General features: G+C 42.1%; 2 protein-coding genes across 9 annotated transcripts in view; one reads left to right on the forward strand and one right to left on the reverse strand.

Annotated features, from left to right (window-relative positions):
- Positions 1-2,553: 2,553 nt before the first annotated feature.
- On the reverse strand, positions 2,554-5,207 carry zcrb1 (zinc finger CCHC-type and RNA binding motif 1). Its single transcript, XM_024404578.2, has 8 exons — positions 5,054-5,207; positions 4,789-4,902; positions 4,458-4,486; positions 4,086-4,197; positions 3,887-3,994; positions 3,660-3,769; positions 3,385-3,457; positions 2,554-3,253 (listed from the first exon to the last, which is right to left on the reverse strand). The coding sequence occupies exons 2-8, from the start codon at positions 4,870-4,872 to the stop codon at positions 3,101-3,103; spliced, it is 669 nt and encodes a 222-aa protein (XP_024260346.1). The 5' UTR covers positions 4,873-4,902; positions 5,054-5,207; the 3' UTR covers positions 2,554-3,100.
- Positions 5,203-20,759, forward strand: part of pphln1 (periphilin 1) — a 43,371-nt gene continuing 27,814 nt past the window's right edge. The window contains exons 1-5 of one of the 8 annotated variants that reach the window (XM_042318579.1): positions 5,203-5,287; positions 5,920-5,990; positions 6,523-6,587; positions 8,503-8,721; positions 18,079-18,155. In XM_042318579.1, the coding sequence (XP_042174513.1) occupies position 5,990; positions 6,523-6,587; positions 8,503-8,721; positions 18,079-18,155 (362 nt within the window). In that variant the 5' untranslated portion in view covers positions 5,203-5,287; positions 5,920-5,989. Of the gene's footprint in view, positions 5,477-5,582; positions 5,784-5,919; positions 5,991-6,522; positions 6,588-8,502; positions 8,722-18,078; positions 18,156-20,759 lie in introns of those variants that run through there. The other 7 variants (XM_042318577.1, XM_042318584.1, XM_042318578.1 and 4 more) reach the window with 7 other exon arrangements.

The raw sequence follows: 20,759 nt of genomic DNA on the forward strand, positions 1-20,759 counted from the left end.
GCTGACAGCTGGTGCTTAAAGCTAGTGAGGGATATAAGTGAGATAAAGTAGTGCACTACATAGGGAATAGGGTGCCATTTGGGACACCACCACCATGCTATGCCTTTCTAGTCTGGAAGGAAAGTTGCAGTTCAAGTTTTCAAAGGAAGCTATGAATCAGAGTGAAACTCGAACTACCTGTAACCTTTTTTCAATTAACACATCGGACCTGGCTCCACATCCTTCTTCAAACAACGATGACACGTGATTACAGAGCATTTTTCATGATTAGTTTCAAGGCAAGGGTAGCCTAGTTTCAGGGGAAGGACCTACTGTGACATGATTTGTATTTATTTCATCTTTATTTATTCAGGTAGTCTCATTGAGATAGCATCTCTTTCAAGAGAGACCTGGTAACTACTCTATAATGATTGCATAATAGCTGGTCATGTCACTTCACCTCTCTATTGTAGATAAAGACTTACACTTATTATTGCCGATTGTCCTCAGAATTGGCCTACATAGAGTTAGTATCAACTAGGCCAAATTAATTTAAAACATGTTTTTGCATTGTGCTTGACTATGCGTACAAATAGAGGTTGTTTTTCTAACTACAATAGATTATAGTGATTACCATGTTTTTAAGGATACTCCCTGTGTTCTTAGATGCACTCCATTTCATAGTCAGCATCCATGCTGTTCCATGGAACACAATACAAATGAGGTTACTAGACAATCGCACATTGCACACACTGTGCAGCATAAAATACATCCAGATTCCTCATGTTTACATGCATCATTTCATAAACTAAAATTAATGGACACAACCTGATACAACAATACTTACAAATACGCGTGTAGACTATCCATTTGCACGAACATAATAGCATTTATCATCGAGCAAAATTAATCGTATCCACGTACCGTGTTGACGTCCCTTTCCTTACATCGCACATCATGCACTTGAAAGCCTCCGCGGTGTTCTTGTATGTGCAAACGCTACAGTCCCAATTTCCCTCTTCCGCCGAAGGCTTTGGTTGACGCTTCGGCCTTCGAACAAAACAAAAAGGACATAAAGCACATCAGTTTCACATCCCCAGTTCAGGGTGCTGCGTGTGCATCATGTGTAGGCTATATGCTCGCGTTGTCAAACATCTGGGAAGATGATCCATTCAGTGTTCCGAAATTGTTCTGTTTTACGAGCTCGCGCTATGATTTGACACTGCAATAAAACAGACAGTCCGCCATGGTTGCTACACCGCGGCTACCACCCACACACACACACACACACACACACACACACACACACACACACACACACACACACAGAGACACACACACACACAGACACACACACAGAGAGAGGATTGTTTCAATTATGTGTCATGGTGTCCACTTCCAAGCATCAATGTCATCAGCACAATGAATGAGTCAGACATTACCTGGTTGGACTCTTCTTGTCTCCCATGCCGCCAAAAGTTTGTTTGCGGATGTTGAAATAAGGACAGTCCCTACGTATTCTTTAAGAAAGCAATACGCGAGGAGGTATCGCACGGCTCCCAGCTGTCGTGGAAACTCCAGTTGGAGGATGGTCACATGACGCGGTTTGTCCAATCACATTTGAAGCCATTTCCTGAGGATATAGCGCAGACAGGAACAGACATTCCTGATTCGAATTAATACATTTGTAATAACACTCGTCTTTGTAACATATACGCTAATGTAACAGTAATTATGCATTATTAGGGTCTAATGAGGTGTCATTTGACATTTTATCATGAACTTCTTGAGATTGTTCAATGTCTTCGAGGGGTGAATTCCCAATCATTATTGCGGCAATGGGGAAAATTAGATTCCATCCTTTTGATATATGATGATCTGACATTTAACGCAATAGACAGACATAGTGCAAATGACATTAACATTATTGCATAGTTGAATGTTAAGCCCTATTCATGTTTCCTACTGTGATGGAGAGGCTACAGATTATATACATAGTTAATAACTGGGGTTAGAAAAATGAATGACAGAACTGAAAAGTGAATTATGTATTTCACCTTGTATTTAGTTGTCAAGCATTTCTAAACCATAAATCTTTATAACGTAACTTCAGTGGCTCTCCTCCCATCCCATCTCATTGCTTTAAAAGGTAGCTCTTGAAGATGACCTGCCTAACAGACGTGGCCTTGCAGGTATAAATCAGAATGTGCCAGGGCTGAGAGTTGCAGCCTGTACCGCCTGGCTTCCTGTCAGGACACTCCATCACATGGAGCTCTTGCTCTCTGATAGGGAACACGTCGTATTTGAGAAGTGCACACTGCACTCATCAGGACAACATCCACCTTACTGTACTGTCAACAGCTATTGGAGGGGAAGAGTAGCCCCCACAGAATGGAAGATTAATATTGAAATACAGGAAGGAATGTTGCCTTGCTAGAGAACATGGAATATGGTGAGAAGCCCGGTGGACACATTAGGGCAACACTACAGTACACACACCTTACTACACCTTGCCTCTGGTTAGCAGCTGGTGGATGGGGAGCTGTGATCGATATTGAAATACAGGAAGGAATGTTCATGACTTGACTGTTCTTTATTCCTATTTATCAGCAAGTGTGGTTCATTATTGTGAAAGACCACATGCCATCTGTGGTGTTCTACTCTTTCACTGATGTTTCAATACCTTTATCAAGTAAATTGTGCATTCACCTAAAGATGGGGAAGGCTATCTTTAAACAGAATAGTTCTATTTCCCCTAATATTGACATACATAGGAAAGGTGAAAAAAGACAGTAAAACAACTATGGTGTATTTACACAGCTGTTGAAAAGGAAAGCACAGAAACACAGTTAATCTCCATTCACATTGTCCCAATGCCTGCGAAGAACAGTGGCTTGAGTCCTCATTATAAAAAGGACACTAAGGATCAGAACAAATACTGATACAGAAACAGTTGTGGACTTCAACTAAACAATGGTACACTGTAACCCTTTTCATCAAACACATCTCTTTTCTTTTCTTGGGTCGATGATGCCCTTGCAGATCTTGACAAACAGAATGTCCCCCGTTCATTTTCAAATATTTGCTACTCAAGAGTCTGAATTATATCTGTGAAATCCCCTCAGTCGCTCAGTTCTTCCTCGTCACTGAAGTAGACACTCTTTTTGATCCTGGGTTTCTTGGAGTCGTCTGATGTGGAAGCCTCCTGACCGGCCTCCTCAGCCACAAAGGCCGTCTGCTGTCGCCTATGCTGCTCCTCCTCAAGTCGTGCTTGCTGTGGAACACATGATCCCATGTGTGATTTTAAAAGAGGGCTCAGATAAGGACAAATACCAAGTAAATAGAGGGTTTCAAGTAATACAATAGCCTACTAACTTCCCCCTTGAAGTACATTTGTGCACTTACCTGGAATGCTATGGCTTGACTTAAGCTGTCAAGAGCAGGGTCCTCTCCCTCTTCCTCACTTTCCTCCTCTTCTCTGTAAACGACAGAGGGAAAAGTAGAAAAGTCATAGAAACAATGACAAATATGACACCACAATCAAACAAAGAATCTCTGAACTAAAGTCCATCTGAAATAGAACAGTTCCTGTTAATATGAAGGACAGGCTGCTGTTGACCACGATCATATCTGTTTGCAAACACAGGAGAGGGGCATCAATGTCCTGATAAGAGACTTACACTTCATCAGGCTCTTCAACCTTCTTCTTCTTCTTCTTTTCTTTCTTCTTCGGGGGTTCTCGTTCACCAAGCAAGTTTTTTGGGCATGCATAGCTTAAGTGCCCTGTATCCTATGACGTGAATAGGACAGAAATGGTGTATAAATAGCACTAACATCCGGCTACACATTCCGGATGGATGAAGGGGGAAATGGAGATGGCTTATCTAGGTAGAGAGTATCAACTTACCCCACATTCATAACATTTGGACTTGTCTGTGTAGTTTCGCCTCCTGATAAATTCAGTTGCTCGCCCGTTGTCGATTGCAATGCTCGCTTTCACTGTTCTTCCAAACAACTGCGGGGCGAAAAAGATGGGGACTTTAACACAAAAACACCACATCAGATATGTAACTTTTTATGAAAACAGGGAGAGGAAAAATGCCCACCTGTTTATTGTTGAGCGATCTAAAGCAGCTCTGTGCAGACTCTTTGTCCAGGAAGAGCACAAAAGCCACACCTTTACTTTTGCGTGTTTCTTTATCTTTGACTATTGTCACCCTGAAAGCATGAGACCATCATTATCTTCTCTGATCACCACAATACCAACATAGCTGTAGATTTTGCTATAGATTTTTAGTTATTCACTGTGTATTTATTAATCGTGTCACTATTTAAAAAAAATCTTTATCTTTAACTCTGCATTATTGGAAACAGACCCGTAACTAGGAAGTTCACTGTTAGTTTACGAAGCATGTGACCATTTTTTTGGTTTGTATTTGAGCTTTGTATAGCTCATTATTTTGATACCAGTAACTTACTTCACAACTTTTCCATATTTGGTGAAAAGCTGAAATGAAAAGATCCAAGAGATTATTTGAGGTCATTTTTCCAAATGGCATAAACAGCAGGATCATGAACTTGTGAAATAGTGGTAGGGAGGGGTTAAGTAGTTCTATTCCATTACTCTATATATGAAGACATTACAGCAGGTAGCCTTGTGGTTAGAGTGTTGAATCCCCGAGCTGACAAGGTAAAAATCTGTCGTGCTGCCCCCTAGCATTAGTTAACCCACTGTTCCTAGGCTGTCATTGAAAATAAGAATTTGTTCTTAACTGACTAGTTAAATAAAGGTTAAAAAAATGGTTTTACCTTGTGTAGATCACTGTTGGTTAGAGAGAAGGGCAGGTTGGACACATAGACTGTGCTTCTACTGGGAGCCAAACCACCACTCATCTTGACTTCACCATCAGAGTGAGACAGTCACTGAAAACAGATTCATGGTGATGAATATTCAGATTGAAGCTAGTTAGTTATCTATTTCATTGAGCGATATGCAAGCTAGCCGTGATGCTAGATCGAATCCGATGTATATTACCTGGAAATACACATTCAAGGAATCGAATAAATCACTTACCTAAAGAGACAACATTGGTGACTTATAGTTATTGAGTAGTGTGGGCAAAAACATTGGTAAATATGTTGCTTTCTATTAGTTATTCAATCTCAGTAAGATGTGTTTGCTGTCTAGCTGCCAAAAACAAACGAGAACTGTTCGTCGTCACAGGAATATGACGTTTCACGTGACAGACTCTTTGTCCATCCAATCCAAATCCAGTGTGTACATGCGCCAACCGGAAGAAGGTGAAAAGTAGGCTATGATGAGCTTGTGTTCATATCTTTTGTGAAGACGACTTTATTTTCTCCAACGTGCGTATTGTTTATAGCGTGTCTAAATGTTTGTGTTAGTAAATATGTATTTGTTCTAAATACTGATTTCGTTTTGAGCAAATTAACTCAGCATGGACTGTGGACTAGCTTGAGCATGTAGCTAGCTAACGTAAGCATACGTAGCTAGCAGTTAAATCTACACAACCTTCGAAATATATATTAGAACGTTATGTGCTAAATACGGTAGCTAATTAGCAAGCCAGTAGAAATAGGTGTTTTCATATCACTAATCTCAGTGGTTGAAGGTTTGCTTGAAAGAAGAAGAAGAAGAAGAGGAGGAGGAGGAGGAGTAGTAGGAGTTAGCTAGGAGTTAGTGCGGTTTTCTAACGCTGAACCAAACATTATGGCTGAGCCTCAGAGGAACGCGCGCTAACATCCTGCCAGCACTTCTGGATCAGAGCTAGCTATTAGCTACAGTAGTTTCCTTACTATCACACATACTGATTTGACATATCTCTATGCTTGGGATTTCCTAACCTACATTGTTAATAGCTAATGTGCACATCATGCAGTATTGTCAAACTAATACGTACCATCTTCTCTTTTCCCCAGTTAGTATTGACTGTTTCTATTGGCATTACCAACTCCCAATACTACTACATAGACTTGTCCAGACAAAACAAGTAAGTGGAAAATGTCTTGCTTTCCTCCCAAAAAAGGTTTCCAGTTCTGCATACTAAACAATTCCACCAGGTCCACATGTAGGCATATTCATGAACACCTACCACAACTTTGATTGTCATTAACTGTGTAAAACTCCGGGTGGGTATAATTTGTGGAACGTTCCAACAGGAATCTGTTCCAAAAACTTAGTAAATAACAAGGTTGCCAACAAACAACGCATACTAAGTTGTATAGTGGCAGAATAAGATACCGGGTAGGGGGTGGGCTATTTCATTACGTTTTACAGTCACCACGTTTGTTCTGAAAAATGTCTGTCCTCACTCTGGTAGCCTATGGACAAACATTAAGAATAAGCTACGTGGTGAGTTGATGCTTTTTCGGCAGCTAGTTAGCTAGGTGAATTGATCATGATACTTTGTATACGTTGTTTGTTGGCATCCTTGTACTTTACAATGTTTTTAGAACAGATTCCTGTTGGAACATTCCACAAATGACACCCACCCTAAACCTCCCCTGCTGTCTACTTTGCAGTGGCTTACAGGAGAGACAGAAACATGAGGGATGTCTACGATGAACGCTTCCTACCAGACAGACCGGTGAGAGTTTGGCCTTGACGTACTAATCAGTTGAGATTCAATTGGCGCAAAAGTTGATCGACACAAATGAGGAAGACGTCGGTGGTTGTATTAAATAAAAGCTGTTATTAACCGTATGGACTTCAGCACCTGCAGTTGTCCAGCGTTTTCAGAATGAACATCTGTTCAAGTATCAACTGATGGGGACTCAATGTCGTTGCTAGCAAATCATGCGACTAGTTATCAATACTCAACTCCGCCTTGATATTAGAGGTCAACCATTATGATTTTTCAACGCCGATACCGATTTATTGGTGGACCAAAAAAAAAAGCTGATGCCGATTTTTATATATATTTGTAATATTGACAATTACAACAATACTGAATGAACAATGAACCCTTTTGTTTGAGCTTAATATAATGCATCAAATCTATTTAGTCTCTAATGAAACATGTTCGATTTGGTTTAAATAATGCAAAAACACAGTGTTGGAGAAGGAAGTTAAAGTGCAAAATGTGCCATGTAAAAAAGCTCATGTTTGAGTTCCTTGCTCAGAACATGAGAACTGTTGGTTCAATATTCCCAGTTAAGAAGTTTTAGGTTGTAGTTATTATAGGAATTATGACTACTTCTCTCTATACCATTTGTATTTCATATACCTTTGACTATTGCATGTTCTTATAGGCACTTTAGTATTACCAGCCTAATCTGGAGAGTTGATAGGCTTGAAGTCATAAACAGCGCTGTGCTTTAAGCGTTGTTAACAGCTGCTCGCAAATGCAGGAAAGTGTTGTTTGAATGAATGCTTACGAGCCTGCTGCTGCCTACCTCCGCTCAGTCAGACTGCTCTATCAAATCATAGACTTAATTATAATAAACACACAGAAATACGAGCCTTTGGTCAATAATATGGTCAAATCCAGAAACAATCATTTAGAAAACAAAACGTTTATTCTTTCAGTGAAATACGGAACCATTTACGTCCATTTGGAAGACCCACTGGTGGCATCCCTAAGTCTAAATATTGCTGTTACATTGCACAACCTTCAATGTTCTGTCGTAATTATGTAAAATTCTGGCTAATTTAATTTGTTTTTGTTAGGAAGAAACACAGTTCGCAACGAGCCAGGCGGCCCAAACTGTTGCATATACCCTGACTCTGCTTACACTGAAAACAAGAGAAGTGACACAATTTCCCAAGTTAATATTGCCTGCTAACATGCATTTATTTTAACTAAATATGCAGGTTAAAAAAAATACACACTCTACTTCTGTGTATTGAGTTTAAGAAAGGCATTGATGTTTATGGTTAGGGACATTTGTTCAACGAATGTGTTTTTGTTAAATCATCACCCGTTTGGCGAAGTTGAAGTAGGCTCTGATTCGATGATAAATTAACAGGCACCGCATTATTTATATGCAACGCATGACATGCTGGTTAACCTAGTAATATCATCAACCATCTGTAGTTAACTAGTGATTATGTAAAGATTGTTTGATTTTTATAACATAAGTTTAATGCTAGACAGCATCTTACCTTGGCTCATTGCAGCCACAAGGTCCTTTTGACGCTGCACTCGTGTAACAGGCGGTCAGCCTGCCACGCAGTTTACTCATGGATTACATTGTAATCGGCGTCCAAAAAGGCAGATTACCAATTGTTATGAGAACTTGAAATCGTCCCTAATTAATCGGTCAACCTCTTGATATAAGAGAAAAGAGTTGAGTGTTCCTGAGCTCCACAGAACAACTGTGCCTTGTTTCCATCCTGAAAATTACATAAATTATATGATTCACTGAGAATTACAATGCATAATTTTTTCTAAAATAAACCTTTTCATCTAGAAATAAAAATAGTAAATAGCTTTCTAGAGGACATAACCCTAATCTTGTTTCTCTTTCTCTTCTTTCACATCGAAATGTAATTAATTGTAGGCCCCATATCCCAGATCAGCTGGAGCAGGGCCTGTAGAGAGGAGGCCGGCTGGTTTCGGAAGGCCAGACGAGGAGTACAATCGAGGGTTTGAGTACGACGGGCCTCGCTTTTATCCAAATGGAGGCCCTCGAGGTTACCATGGCGAGGATCAAAGAGGCTACCATGGCGACAGCCTTCATTTTCCTAATGAGCGCAGAGGTATCCCACCTTCCCGGAGAGTAAGTGGCTCAGACAATGAATAAACCATTATTGTATACGCACAATTTAAGCCTCATGCCAAGGAAGCATAATATTTGACCATCGATCTACTGTACATGCTGGGTTTACAAGCACAAAAGAATGTGCCTCATATCAAATGTATTTATAAAGCCCTTCTTACATCAGCTGATATCTCAAAGTGCTGGACAGAAACCCTGCCTACAACCCCAAACAGCAAGCAATGCAAGTGTAGAAGAACCTGCATATCGATTGCATTAGTATGATTTGAGAAACTGCAAGAAATATTTCTCTTAACAGAGTAAAATGTGAACACCACAATGGAAGTGCTTCTACATCTTCATTGCTTGCTCTTTGCGGTTTTAGGCAGGGTTTCTGTAGAAGCACTTTGTGATATCTGCTGATGTAAAAACGGCTTTATAAATGCATTTGATTGAAGTACTGAATTTAGCTCATAGTACAGTCAATGCTGAAGTTATAGGGTATATGATTATAGTACAGCTAGAAATCCATTATATACACCGCCAACTGTATGAGAAGGAGTTTATTTCAACCTCTGACGCCACTTGGTGTTCAGATAAAGAATTACATGTTGAGTAGAAGATAATCTGTCAATAACTTTCATTGGTGCATGGACCCCAAGAAGAGTAGCTATGGGACCCAGGAAGAGTAGCTGTGGACCCCAAGAAGAGTAGCTGTAGGCCCCAAGAAGAGCAGCTGTGGGCCCCAAGAAGAGCAGCTGTGGGCCCCAAGAAGAGCAGCTGTGGGCCCCAAGAAGAGCAGCTGTGGGCCCCAAGAAGAGCAGCTGTGGGCCCCAGGAAGAGCAGCTGTGGGCCCCAGGAAGAGTAGCTGTGGACCCCAAGAAGAGCAGCTGTAGGCCCCAAGAAGAGCAGCTGTGGGCCCCAAGAAGAGCAGCTGTGGGCCCCAAGAAGAGCAGCTGTGGGCCCCAAGAAGAGCAGCTGTGGGCCCCAGGAAGAGTAGCTGTGGACCCCAAGAAGAGTAGCTGTGGGCCCCAAGAAGAGTAGCTGTGGGCCCCAAGAAGAGTAGCTGTGGGCCCCAAGCAGATGGGGCCACGCAGCTGTCATACCGCTCAGGAAGGAGACGCGTTCTGTCTCCTACAGATGAATGTACTTTGGTGCGAAAAGTGCAAATCATTCCCAGAACAACAGCAATACCTTGTGAAGATGCTGGAGGAAACAGGTACAAAAGTATCTATATCCGCAGTAAAACAAGTCCGAAATCGACATGACCTGAAAGGCCGCTCAGCAAGGAAGAAGCCACTGCTCCAAAACCACCATTAAAAGAGCCAGACTACGGTTTGTAACTGCACATGGGGACAAAGATCATACTTTCTGGAGAAATGTCCTCTGGTCTGATGAAACAAAAATAGAACTGTTTGGAGGAAAAAGGGGGAAGCCGAAGAACACCATCCCAACCGTGGGATGGGGGTGGCAGCATCATGTTGTGGGGGTGTTTTGCTGCAGAAGGGACTGGTGCACTTCACAAAAGATATGGCATCATGAGGCAGGGAAATTATATGGATATATCGAAGCAACATCTCAAGACATCAGTCAGGAAGTTAAAGCTTGGTCGCAAATGGATCTTCTAAATGGACAATGACCCCAAGCATACTTCCAAAGTTGTGGCAAAATGGCTTAAGGACAACAAAGTCAAGGTATTGGAGTGGCCATCACAAAGCCCTGACCTCAATCCTATAGAATATTTGTGGGCAGAACTGAAAAAGTGTGTGCGAGCAAGGAGGCCTACAAACCCGACTCAGTTACACCAGTTCTGTCAGGAGGAATTGGCCAAAATTCACCCAACTTATTAAGGGAAGCTTGTGGAAGGCTACCCAAAACGTTTGACCCAAGTTAAACAATTTAAATTTAATGCTACCAAATACTAATTGGGTGTATGTAAACTTCTGACCCACTGGGAATGTGATGAAAGAAATTTAATCTGAAATAAATAATTATCTCTACTATTATTCTGACATTTCATATTCTTAAAATAACGTGGTGATCCTAACTGACCTAAGACAGGGAATTTTTACTATGATTAAATGCCAGGAATTGTGAAAAACTGAGTTTTCAATGTATTTGGCTAAACTTCCAACTTCAACTGTATGTTGTTCAGTACTGTCTAATCAACAGCAGCATCACAGTGTTTCTCAGGATGGGACACCTGTAGATATGTTCTCCAGTACTGTCTAATCAACAGCAGCATCACAGTGTTTCTCAGGATGGGACACCTGTAGATATGTTCTCCAGTACTGTCTAATCAACAGCATCACAGTGTTTCTCAGGATGGGACACCTGTAGATATGTTCTCCAGTACTGTCTAATCAACAGCAGCATCACAGTGTTTCTCAGGATGGGACACCTGTAGATATGTTCTCCAGTACTGTCTAATCAACAGCATCACAGTGTTTCTCAGGATGGGACACCTGTAGATATGTTGTTCAGTACTGTCTAATCAACAGCAGCATCACAGTGTTTCTCAGGATGGGACACCTGTAGATATGTTCTCCAGTACTGTCTAATCACACAGCATCACAGTGTTTCTCAGGATGGGACACCTGTAGATATGTTGTTCAGTACTGTCTAATCAACAGCAGCATCACAGTGTTTCTCAGGATGGGACACCTGTAGATATGTTGTTCAGTACTGTCTAATCAACAGCAGCATCACAGTGTTTCTCAGGATGGGACACCTGTAGATATGTTCTCCAGTACTGTCTAATCAACAGCATCACAGTGTTTCTCAGGATGGGACACCTGTAGATATGTTCTCCAGTACTGTCTAATCAACAGCAGCATCACAGTGTTTCTCAGGATGGGACACCTGTAGATATGTTGTTCAGTACTGTCTAATCAACAGCAGCATCACAGTGTTTCTCAGGATGGGACACCTGTAGATATGTGCTCCAGTACTGTCTAATCAACAGCAGCATCACAGTGTTTCTCAGGATGGGACACCTGTAGATATGTTCTCCAGTACTGTCTAATCAACAGCAGCATCAGTGTTTCTCAGGATGGGACACCTGTAGATATGTTCTCCAGTACTGTCTAATCAACAGCAGCATCAGTGTTTCTCAGGATGGGACACCTGTAGATATGTTCTCCAGTACTGTCTAATCAACAGCAGCATCACAGTGTTTCTTTGGATGGGACACCTGTAGATATGTTCTCCAGTACTGTCTAATCAGGACAGCAGCTAATCACAGTGTTTCTCAGGATGGGACACCTGTAGATATGTTCTCCAGTACTGTCTAATCAACAGCAGCATCACAGTGTTTCTCAGGATGGGACACCTGTAGATATGTTCTCCAGTACTGTCTAATCAACAGCAGCATCAGTGTTTCTCAGGATGGGACACCTGTAGATATGTTGTTCAGTACTGTCTAATCAACAGCAGCATCAGTGTTTCTCAGGATGGGACACCTGTAGATATGTTGTTCAGTACTGTCTAATCAACAGCAGCATCACAGTGTTTCTCAGGATGGGACACCTGTAGATATGTTCTCCAGTACTGTCTAATCAACAGCATCACAGTGTTTCTCAGGATGGGACACCTGTAGATATGTTGTTCAGTACTGTCTAATCAACAGCAGCATCAGTGTTTCTCAGGATGGGACACCTGTAGATATGTTCTCCAGTACTGTCTAATCAACAGCAGCATCACAGTGTTTCTCAGGATGGGACACCTGTAGATATGTTCTCCAGTTCTGTCTAATCAACAGCAGCATCAGTGTTTCTCAGGATGGGACACCTGTAGATATGTTCTCCAGTACTGTCTAATCAACAGCAGCATCACAGTGTTTCTTTGGATGGGACACCTGTAGATATGTTCTCCAGTACTGTCTAATCAACAGCAGCATCACAGTGTTTCTCAGGATGGGACACCTGTAGATATGTTCTTCAGTACTGTCTAATCAACAGCAGCATCAGTGTTTCTCAGGATGGGACACCTGTAGATATGTTCTCCAGTACTGTCTAATCAACAGCATCACAGTGTTTCTCAGGATGGGACACCTGTAGATATGTTCTCCAGTACTGTCTAATCAACAGCAGCATCACAGTGTTTCTCAGGATGGGACACCTGTAGATATGTTCTCCAGTACTGTCTAATCAACAGCATCACAGTGTTTCTCAGGATGGGACACCTGTAGATATGTTCTCCAGTACTGTCTAATCAACAGCAGCATCACAGTGTTTCTCAGGATGGGACACCTGTAGATATGTTCTCCAGTACTGTCTAATCAACAGCAGCATCACAGTGTTTCTCAGGATGGGACACCTGTAGATATGTTCTCCAGTACTGTCTAATCAACAGCATCACAGTGTTTCTCAGGATGGGACACCTGTAGATATGTTCTCCAGTACTGTCTAATCAACAGCATCACAGTGTTTCTCAGGATGGGACACCTGTAGATATGTTCTCCAGTACTGTCTAATCAACAGCAGCATCAGTGTTTCTCAGGATGGGACACCTGTAGATATGTTGTTCAGTACTGTCTAATCAACAGCAGCATCAGTGTTTCTCAGGATGGGACACCTGTAGATATGTTCTTCAGTACTGTCTAATCAACAGCAGCATCACAGTGTTTCTCAGGATGGGACACCTGTAGATATGTTGTTCAGTACTGTCTAATCAACAGCATCACAGTGTTTCTCAGGATGGGACACCTGTAGATATGTTGTTCAGTACTGTCTAATCAACAGCAGCATCAGTGTTTCTCAGGATGGGACACCTGTAGATATGTTGTTCAGTACTGTTCTAATCAACAGCAGCATCACAGTGTTTCTCAGGATGGGACACCTGTAGATATGTTCTCCAGTACTGTCTAATCAACAGCAGCATCAGTGTTTCTCAGGATGGGACACCTGTAGATATGTTCTCCAGTACTGTCTAATCAACAGCATCACAGTGTTTCTCAGGATGGGACACCTGTAGATATGTTCTCAGTACTGTCTAATCAACAGCAGCATCACAGTGTTTCTCAGGATGGGACACCTGTAGATATGTTCTCCAGTACTGTCTAATCAACAGCAGCATCACAGTGTTTCTCAGGATGGGACACCTGTAGATATGTTCTCCAGTACTGTCTAATCAACAGCATCACAGTGTTTCTCAGGATGGGACACCTGTAGATATGTTCTCCAGTACTGTCTAATCAACAGCAGCATCACAGTGTTTCTCAGGATGGGACACCTGTAGATATGTTCTCCAGTACTGTCTAATCAACAGCATCACAGTGTTTCTCAGGATGGGACACCTGTAGATATGTTGTTCAGTACTGTCTAATCAACAGCAGCATCACAGTGTTTCTCAGGATGGGACACCTGTAGATATGTTCTCCAGTACTGTCTAATCAACAGCAGCATCACAGTGTTTCTCAGGATGGGACACCTGTAGATATGTTCTCCAGTACTGTCTAATCAACAGCATCACAGTGTTTCTCAGGATGGGACACCTGTAGATATGTTCTCCAGTACTGTCTAATCAACAGCAGCATCACAGTGTTTCTCAGGATGGGACACCTGTAGATATGTTGTTCAGTACTGTCTAATCAACAGCAGCATCAGTGTTTCTCAGGATGGGACACCTGTAGATATGTTCTCCAGTACTGTCTAATCAACAGCAGCATCAGTGTTTCTCAGGATGGGACACCTGTAGATATGTTGTTCAGTACTGTCTAATCAACAGCAGCATCAGTGTTTCTCAGGATGGGACACCTGTAGATATGTTCTCCAGTACTGTCTAATCAACAGCAGCATCAGTGTTTCTCAGGATGGGACACCTGTAGATATGTTCTCCAGTACTGTCTAATCAACAGCAGCATCAGTGTTTCTCAGGATGGGACACCTGTAGATATGTTCTTCAGTACTGTCTAATCAACAGCAGCATCACAGTGTTTCTCAGGATGGGACACCTGTAGATATGTTCTCCAGTACTGTCTAATCAACAGCAGCATCACAGTGTTTCTCAGGATGGGACACCTGTAGATATGTTCTCCAGTACTGTCTAATCAACAGCAGCATCACAGTGTTTCTCAGGATGGGACACCTGTAGATATGTTCTCCAGTACTGTCTAATCAACAGCAGCATCACAGTGTTTCTCAGGATGGGACACCTGTAGATATGTTCTCCAGTACTGTCTAATCAACAGCAGCATCACAGTGTTTCTCAGGATGGGACACCTGTAGATATGTTCTCCAGTACTGTCTAATCAACAGCATCACAGTGTTTCTCAGGATGGGACACCTGTAGATATGTTCTCCAGTACTGTCTAATCAACAGCAGCATCAGTGTTTCTCAGGATGGGACACCTGTAGATATGTTCTCCAGTACTGTCTAATCAACAGCATCACAGTGTTTCTCAGGATGGGACACCTGTAGATATGTTGTTCAGAACTGTCTAATCAACAGCAGCATCAGTGTTTCTCAGGATGGGACACCTGTAGATATGTTCTCCAGTACTGTCTAATCAACAGCAGCATCACAGTGTTTCTCAGGATGGGACACCTGTAGATATGTTGTTCAGTACTGTCTAATCAACAGCAGCATCACAGTGTTTCTCAGGATGGGACACCTGTAGATATGTTGTTCAGTACTGTCTAATCAACAGCAGCATCAGTGTTTCTCAGGATGGGACACCTGTAGATATGTTGTTCAGAACTGTCTAATCAACAGCAGCATCAGTTTTTCTCAGGATGGGACACCTGTAGATATGTTCTCCAGTTCTGTCTAATCAACAGCAGCATCAGTGTTTCTCAGGATGGGACACCTGTAGATATGTTCTCCAGTACTGTCTAATCAACAGCAGCATCAGTGCATGGGACACCTGTATGTTCTCCAGTATGGGACACCTGTGATTGTTCACCAGTTCTTCAGTACTGTCTAATCAACAGCATCACATCAGGACAGTGATATTTCTCAGGATGGGACACCTGTAGATATGTTCTCCAGTACTGTCTAATCAACAGCAGTCAGTGTTTCTCAGGATGGGACACCTGTAGATATGTTCTCCAGTACTGTCTAATCAGCAGCATCACAGTGTTTCTCAGGATGGGACACCTGTAGATATGTTCTCCAGTACTGTCTAATCAACAGCAGCATCACAGTGTTTCTCAGGATGGGACACCTGTAGATATGTTCTCCAGTACTGTCTAATCAACAGCAGCAACACAGTGTTTCTCAGGATGGGACACCTGTAGATATGTTCTCCAGTACTGTCTAATCAACAGCAGCATCACAGTGTTTCTCAGGATGGGACACCTGTAGATATGTTCTCCAGTACTGTCTAATCAACAGCAGCATCACAGTGTTTCTCAGGATGGGACACCTGTAGATATGTTCTCCAGTACTGTCTAATCAACAGCATCACAGTGTTTCTCAGGATGGGACACCTGTAGATATGTTCTCCAGTACTGTCTAATCAACAGCATCACAGTGTTTCTCAGGATGGGACACCTGTAGATATGTTGTCTAATCAACAGCAGCATCAGTGTTTCTCAGTGGGACACTGATATGTTCTAATCAACAGCAGCATCAGTGTTTCTCAGGATGGGACACCTGTAGATATGTTGTTCTGTCAGTACTGATCTAATCTAATCAACAGCATCACAGTGTTTCTCAGGATGGGACACCTGTAGATATGTTGTTCAGTACTGTCTAATCAACAGCAGCATCAGTGTTTCTCAGGATGGGACACCTGTAGATATGTTGTTCAGTACTGTCTAATCAACAGCAGCATCACAGTGTTTCTCAGGATGGGACACCTGTAGATATGTTCTCCAGTACTGTCTAATCAACAGCAGCACAGTGTTTCTCAGGATGGGACACCTGTAGATATGTTCTCCAGTACTGTCTAATCAACAGCATCACAGTGTTTCTCAGGATGGGACACCTGTAGATATGTTGTTCAGTACTGTCTAATCAACAGCAGCATCACAGTGTTTCTCAGGATGGGACACCTGTAGATATGTTCTCCAGTACTGTCTAATCAACAGCAGCATCACAGTGTTTCTCAGGATGGGACACCTGTAGATATGTTCTCCAGTACTGTCTAATCAACAGCAGCATCACAGTGTTTCTCAGGATGGGACACCTGTAGATATGTTGTTCAGTACTGTCTAATCAACAGCAGCATCACAGTGTTTCTCAGGATGGGACACCTGTAGATATGTTCTCCAGTACTGTCTAATCAACAGCATCACAGTGTTTCTCAGATGGGATGGGACACCTGTAGATATGTTCTCCAGTACTGTCTAATCAACAGCAGCATCACAGTGTTTCTCAGGATGGGACACCTGTAGATATGTTCTCCAGTACTGTCTAATCAACAGCATCACAGTGTTTCTCAGGATGGGACACCTGTAGATATGTTCTCCAGTACTGTCTAATCAACAGCAGCATCACAGTGTTTCTCAGGATGGGACACCTGTAGATATGTTCTCCAGTACTGTCTAATCAACAGCAGCATCAGTGTTTCTCAGGATGGGACACCTGTAGATATGTTCTCCAGTACTGTCTAATCAACAGCAGCATCACAGTGTTTCTCAGGATGGGACACCTGTAGATATGTTGTTCAGTACTGTCTAATCAACAGCAGCATCAGTGTTTCTCAGGATGGGACACCTGTAGATATGTTCTCCAGTACTGTCTAATCAACAGCAGCATCACAGTGTTTCTCAGGATGGGACACCTGTAGATATGTTCTCCAGTACTGTCTAATCAACAGCATCACAGTGTTTCTCAGGATGGGACACCTGTAGATATGTTGTTCAGTACTGTCTAATCAACAGCAGCATCACAGTGTTTCTCAGGATGGGACACCTGTAGATATGTTCTCAGTACTGTCTAATCAACAGCAGCATCACAGTGTTTCTCAGGATGGGACACCTGTAGATATGTTCTCCAGTACTGTCTAATCAACAGCATCACAGTGTTTCTCAGGATGGGACACCTGTAGATATGTTCTCCAGTACTGTCTAATCAACAGCAGCATCACAGTGTTTCTCAGGATGGGACACCTGTAGATATGTTCTCCAGTACTGTCTAATCAACAGCAGCATCACAGTGTTTCTCAGGATGGGACACCTGTAGATATGTTCTCCAGTACTGTCTAATCAACAGCAGCATCACAGTGTTTCTCAGGATGGGACACCTGTAGATATGTTCTCCAGTACTGTCTAATCAACAGCATCACAGTGTTTCTCAGGATGGGACACCTGTAGATATGTTCTCCAGTACTGTCTAATCAACAGCATCACAGTGTTTCTCAGGATGGGACACCTGTAGATATGTTCTCCAGTACTGAAACAATAAAAGTAATTATCTGCGTCTGTGTTCTAGCCGGAGGAGCCGTACCCCTACCCTTCTAGACCACCTCCTAGAGAGGACCCCCATACAACACGCCAGATGGAGTTCAGGTAGGCACAACTCTCTCACACACTCCTGGATATTTATTTTGAAACTTTCATCAGGAGAATTGGAAATTGGAGTTTAATGTTCAGGAGAATTGGAGTTTAATGTTCAAGCAGTCTAACCTTGTTAAACCAAACTGATCACCGTTCTGTTTCACTACAAGTAGCTCTCCTGAACCCCCAAGAAAAATGATGCACTGTCATTATCTAAGTGACCAGAAGATGGCATTGTTGCACCACTTGTTTACCATGACAACCCGTCTTTTTGACACAGCCTCCCCAATCAGCCCTGTAGACTGAAGCCCATGTCATGTCTGTACTGATTTGCATGTCTGTGTGTGTCATTCTGTGTGAAATGTTTACATGGTACCAGAGAATAATCACATGCGCATCAGGTCTGGGCCACATCGGGCCCCGTCCACCTCTCTGCTCACATAGCTCTCTCCTGGGACTGGGAGAGAAACACACAAACGCCTCAGGGTCGACTGCTGCCGCTCTGCTTTCACACCACGCCACACCTGGGTTCAAATGGTACTTGAATTAATTTCAAATATTTTATCTGGGCTTGATTGAGCTTTGCCTGGCTGAATGGCTCCATAAAATAGTCCCAAATCAGAAAACCCCGCCCATCTGACACTCCAGGCAGACTAGAGCAAAAACTGAAAAGATTTCAAGTGGTATTTGAACCCAGGTCGTCACAGCGATGAGTGTACCATTCCTTGTGGCAGCCCGAGGTCGCATACTAGTCTTTAAAACCCTATCTGTCTGTCTGGTGTAACCTGACATGATAGAGGTGAAGGAAGATACAGGGTTAACAATGGCGTCTACTGAGTCACCCTCCGGACAGCACCATCACTATGACAGGAGTCATAACAGGACATAGGTCCGGTCACAACTGTGTAAGGCAGTCCGTACACTACGACGTTGTAAGGTGATGGCCAGAGTGTGACAGAGCAGGGTTCTGTGACTGTCCCGGGGTCAGGAGAGGTACGTGCAGCAGCAGAACTCGTCTGTTATTTTAAGGGCCAGGTGTTCAAGGTTCTTTCTTCTCACCTTCTTCAGTTCCTCAGGTGAAATAATAGAGAAAGTAATTACTGCCATAAATCAAGTTAATGTTGAGAGGTTATGATAGTCACACGCCCCGAGGCCCCCTGTAATCCGGTTAGTTAGGTCTGGCCGTTGTTGTTTGTCTTGGCGTATTTACCTGTCGTGATGGTGTAACGGTAAGGATGCATGAAGAGACTGAGAGATTACTTGGTCTGATTCAACCTGAAGTTGACTGATGTTCAAACTGTATTTCTCATACAGTTGTACTCTTGACCTGAACTATAAGTCATTAGATTGAGTTCTCCTTTTAGTGATCATTGATAATGTACATTTTAGGTAGTAATTTTGAGGTCCATTCAGGCATTCTACAGGATTTAAAGATGGCAATATATATAGAATACAGTAACCAGGTTTGGGTGTGAGAGCAACCACCTTACTTAATCAACACAGCAGCAATATATATATATAGAATACAGTAACCACAGGTTTGAGTGTGAGAGCAACCACCTTACTTAATCAACACAGCAGCAATATAAATATATAGAATACAGTAACCAGGTTTGGGTGTGAGAGCAACCACCTTACTTAATCAACACAGCAGCAATATATATATATATAGAATACAGTAACCACAGGTTTGAGTGTGAGAGCAACCACCTTACTTAATCAACACAGCAGCAATATAAATATATAGAATACAGTAACCACAGGTTTGGGTGTGAGAGCAACCACCTTACTTAATCAACACAGCAGCAATATATATATATAGAATACAGTAACCCCAGGTTTGGGTGTGAGAGCAACCACCTTACTTAATCAACACAGCAGCAATATAAATATATAGAATACAGTAACCCCAGGTTTGGGTGTGAGAGCAACCACCTTACTTAATCAACACAGCAGCAATATATATATATAGAATACAGTAACCCCAGGTTTGGGTGTGAGAGCAACCACCTTACTTAATCAACACAGCAGCAATATATATATATAGAATACAGTAACCACAGGTTTGGGTGTGAGAGCAACCACCTTACTTAATCAACACAGCAGCAATATAAATATATAGAATACATATAAATACTTAATCAACACAGCAGCAATATAAATATATAGAATACAGTAACCCCAGGTTTGGGTGTGAGAGCAACCACCTTACTTAATCAACACAGCAGCAATATATATATATAGAATACAGTAACCACAGGTTTGGGTGTGAGAGCAACCACCTTACTTAATCAACACAGCAGCATATATAATATATAGAATACAGTAACCACAGGTTTGGGTGTGAGAGCAACCACCTTACTTAATCAACACAGCAGCAATATATATATATAGAATACAGTAACCACAGGTTTGGGTGTGAGAGCAACCACCTTACTTAATCAACACAGCAGCAATATATATATATAGAATACAGTAACCACAGGTTTGAGTGTGAGAGCAACCACCTTACTTAATCAACACAGCAGCAATATATATATATAGAATACAGTAACCCCAGGTTTGGGTGTGAGAGCAACCACCTTACTTAATCAACACAGCAGCAATATATATATA

This window comes from Oncorhynchus tshawytscha, unplaced genomic scaffold (assembly GCF_018296145.1).
Source record: "Oncorhynchus tshawytscha isolate Ot180627B unplaced genomic scaffold, Otsh_v2.0 Un_contig_588_pilon_pilon, whole genome shotgun sequence".
Classification (NCBI taxonomy): domain Eukaryota; kingdom Metazoa; phylum Chordata; class Actinopteri; order Salmoniformes; family Salmonidae; genus Oncorhynchus; species Oncorhynchus tshawytscha.

Bases quoted from the DNA above. Each gene is read 5' to 3' on its own strand.
- zcrb1 (XM_024404578.2), bottom strand. From the start codon at position 4,872: ATGAGTGGTGGTTTGGCTCCCAGTAGAAGCACAGTCTATGTGTCCAAC. The intron at 4,198-4,457 runs GTAAGTTACTGG...TCATGCTTTCAG, and splicing joins AAATATGGAAAAGTTGTGAA to GGTGACAATAGTCAAAGATA. The intron at 3,254-3,384 runs GTAAGTGCACAA...TGTGTTCCACAG, and splicing joins GTCAAGCCATAGCATTCCAG to CAAGCACGACTTGAGGAGGA.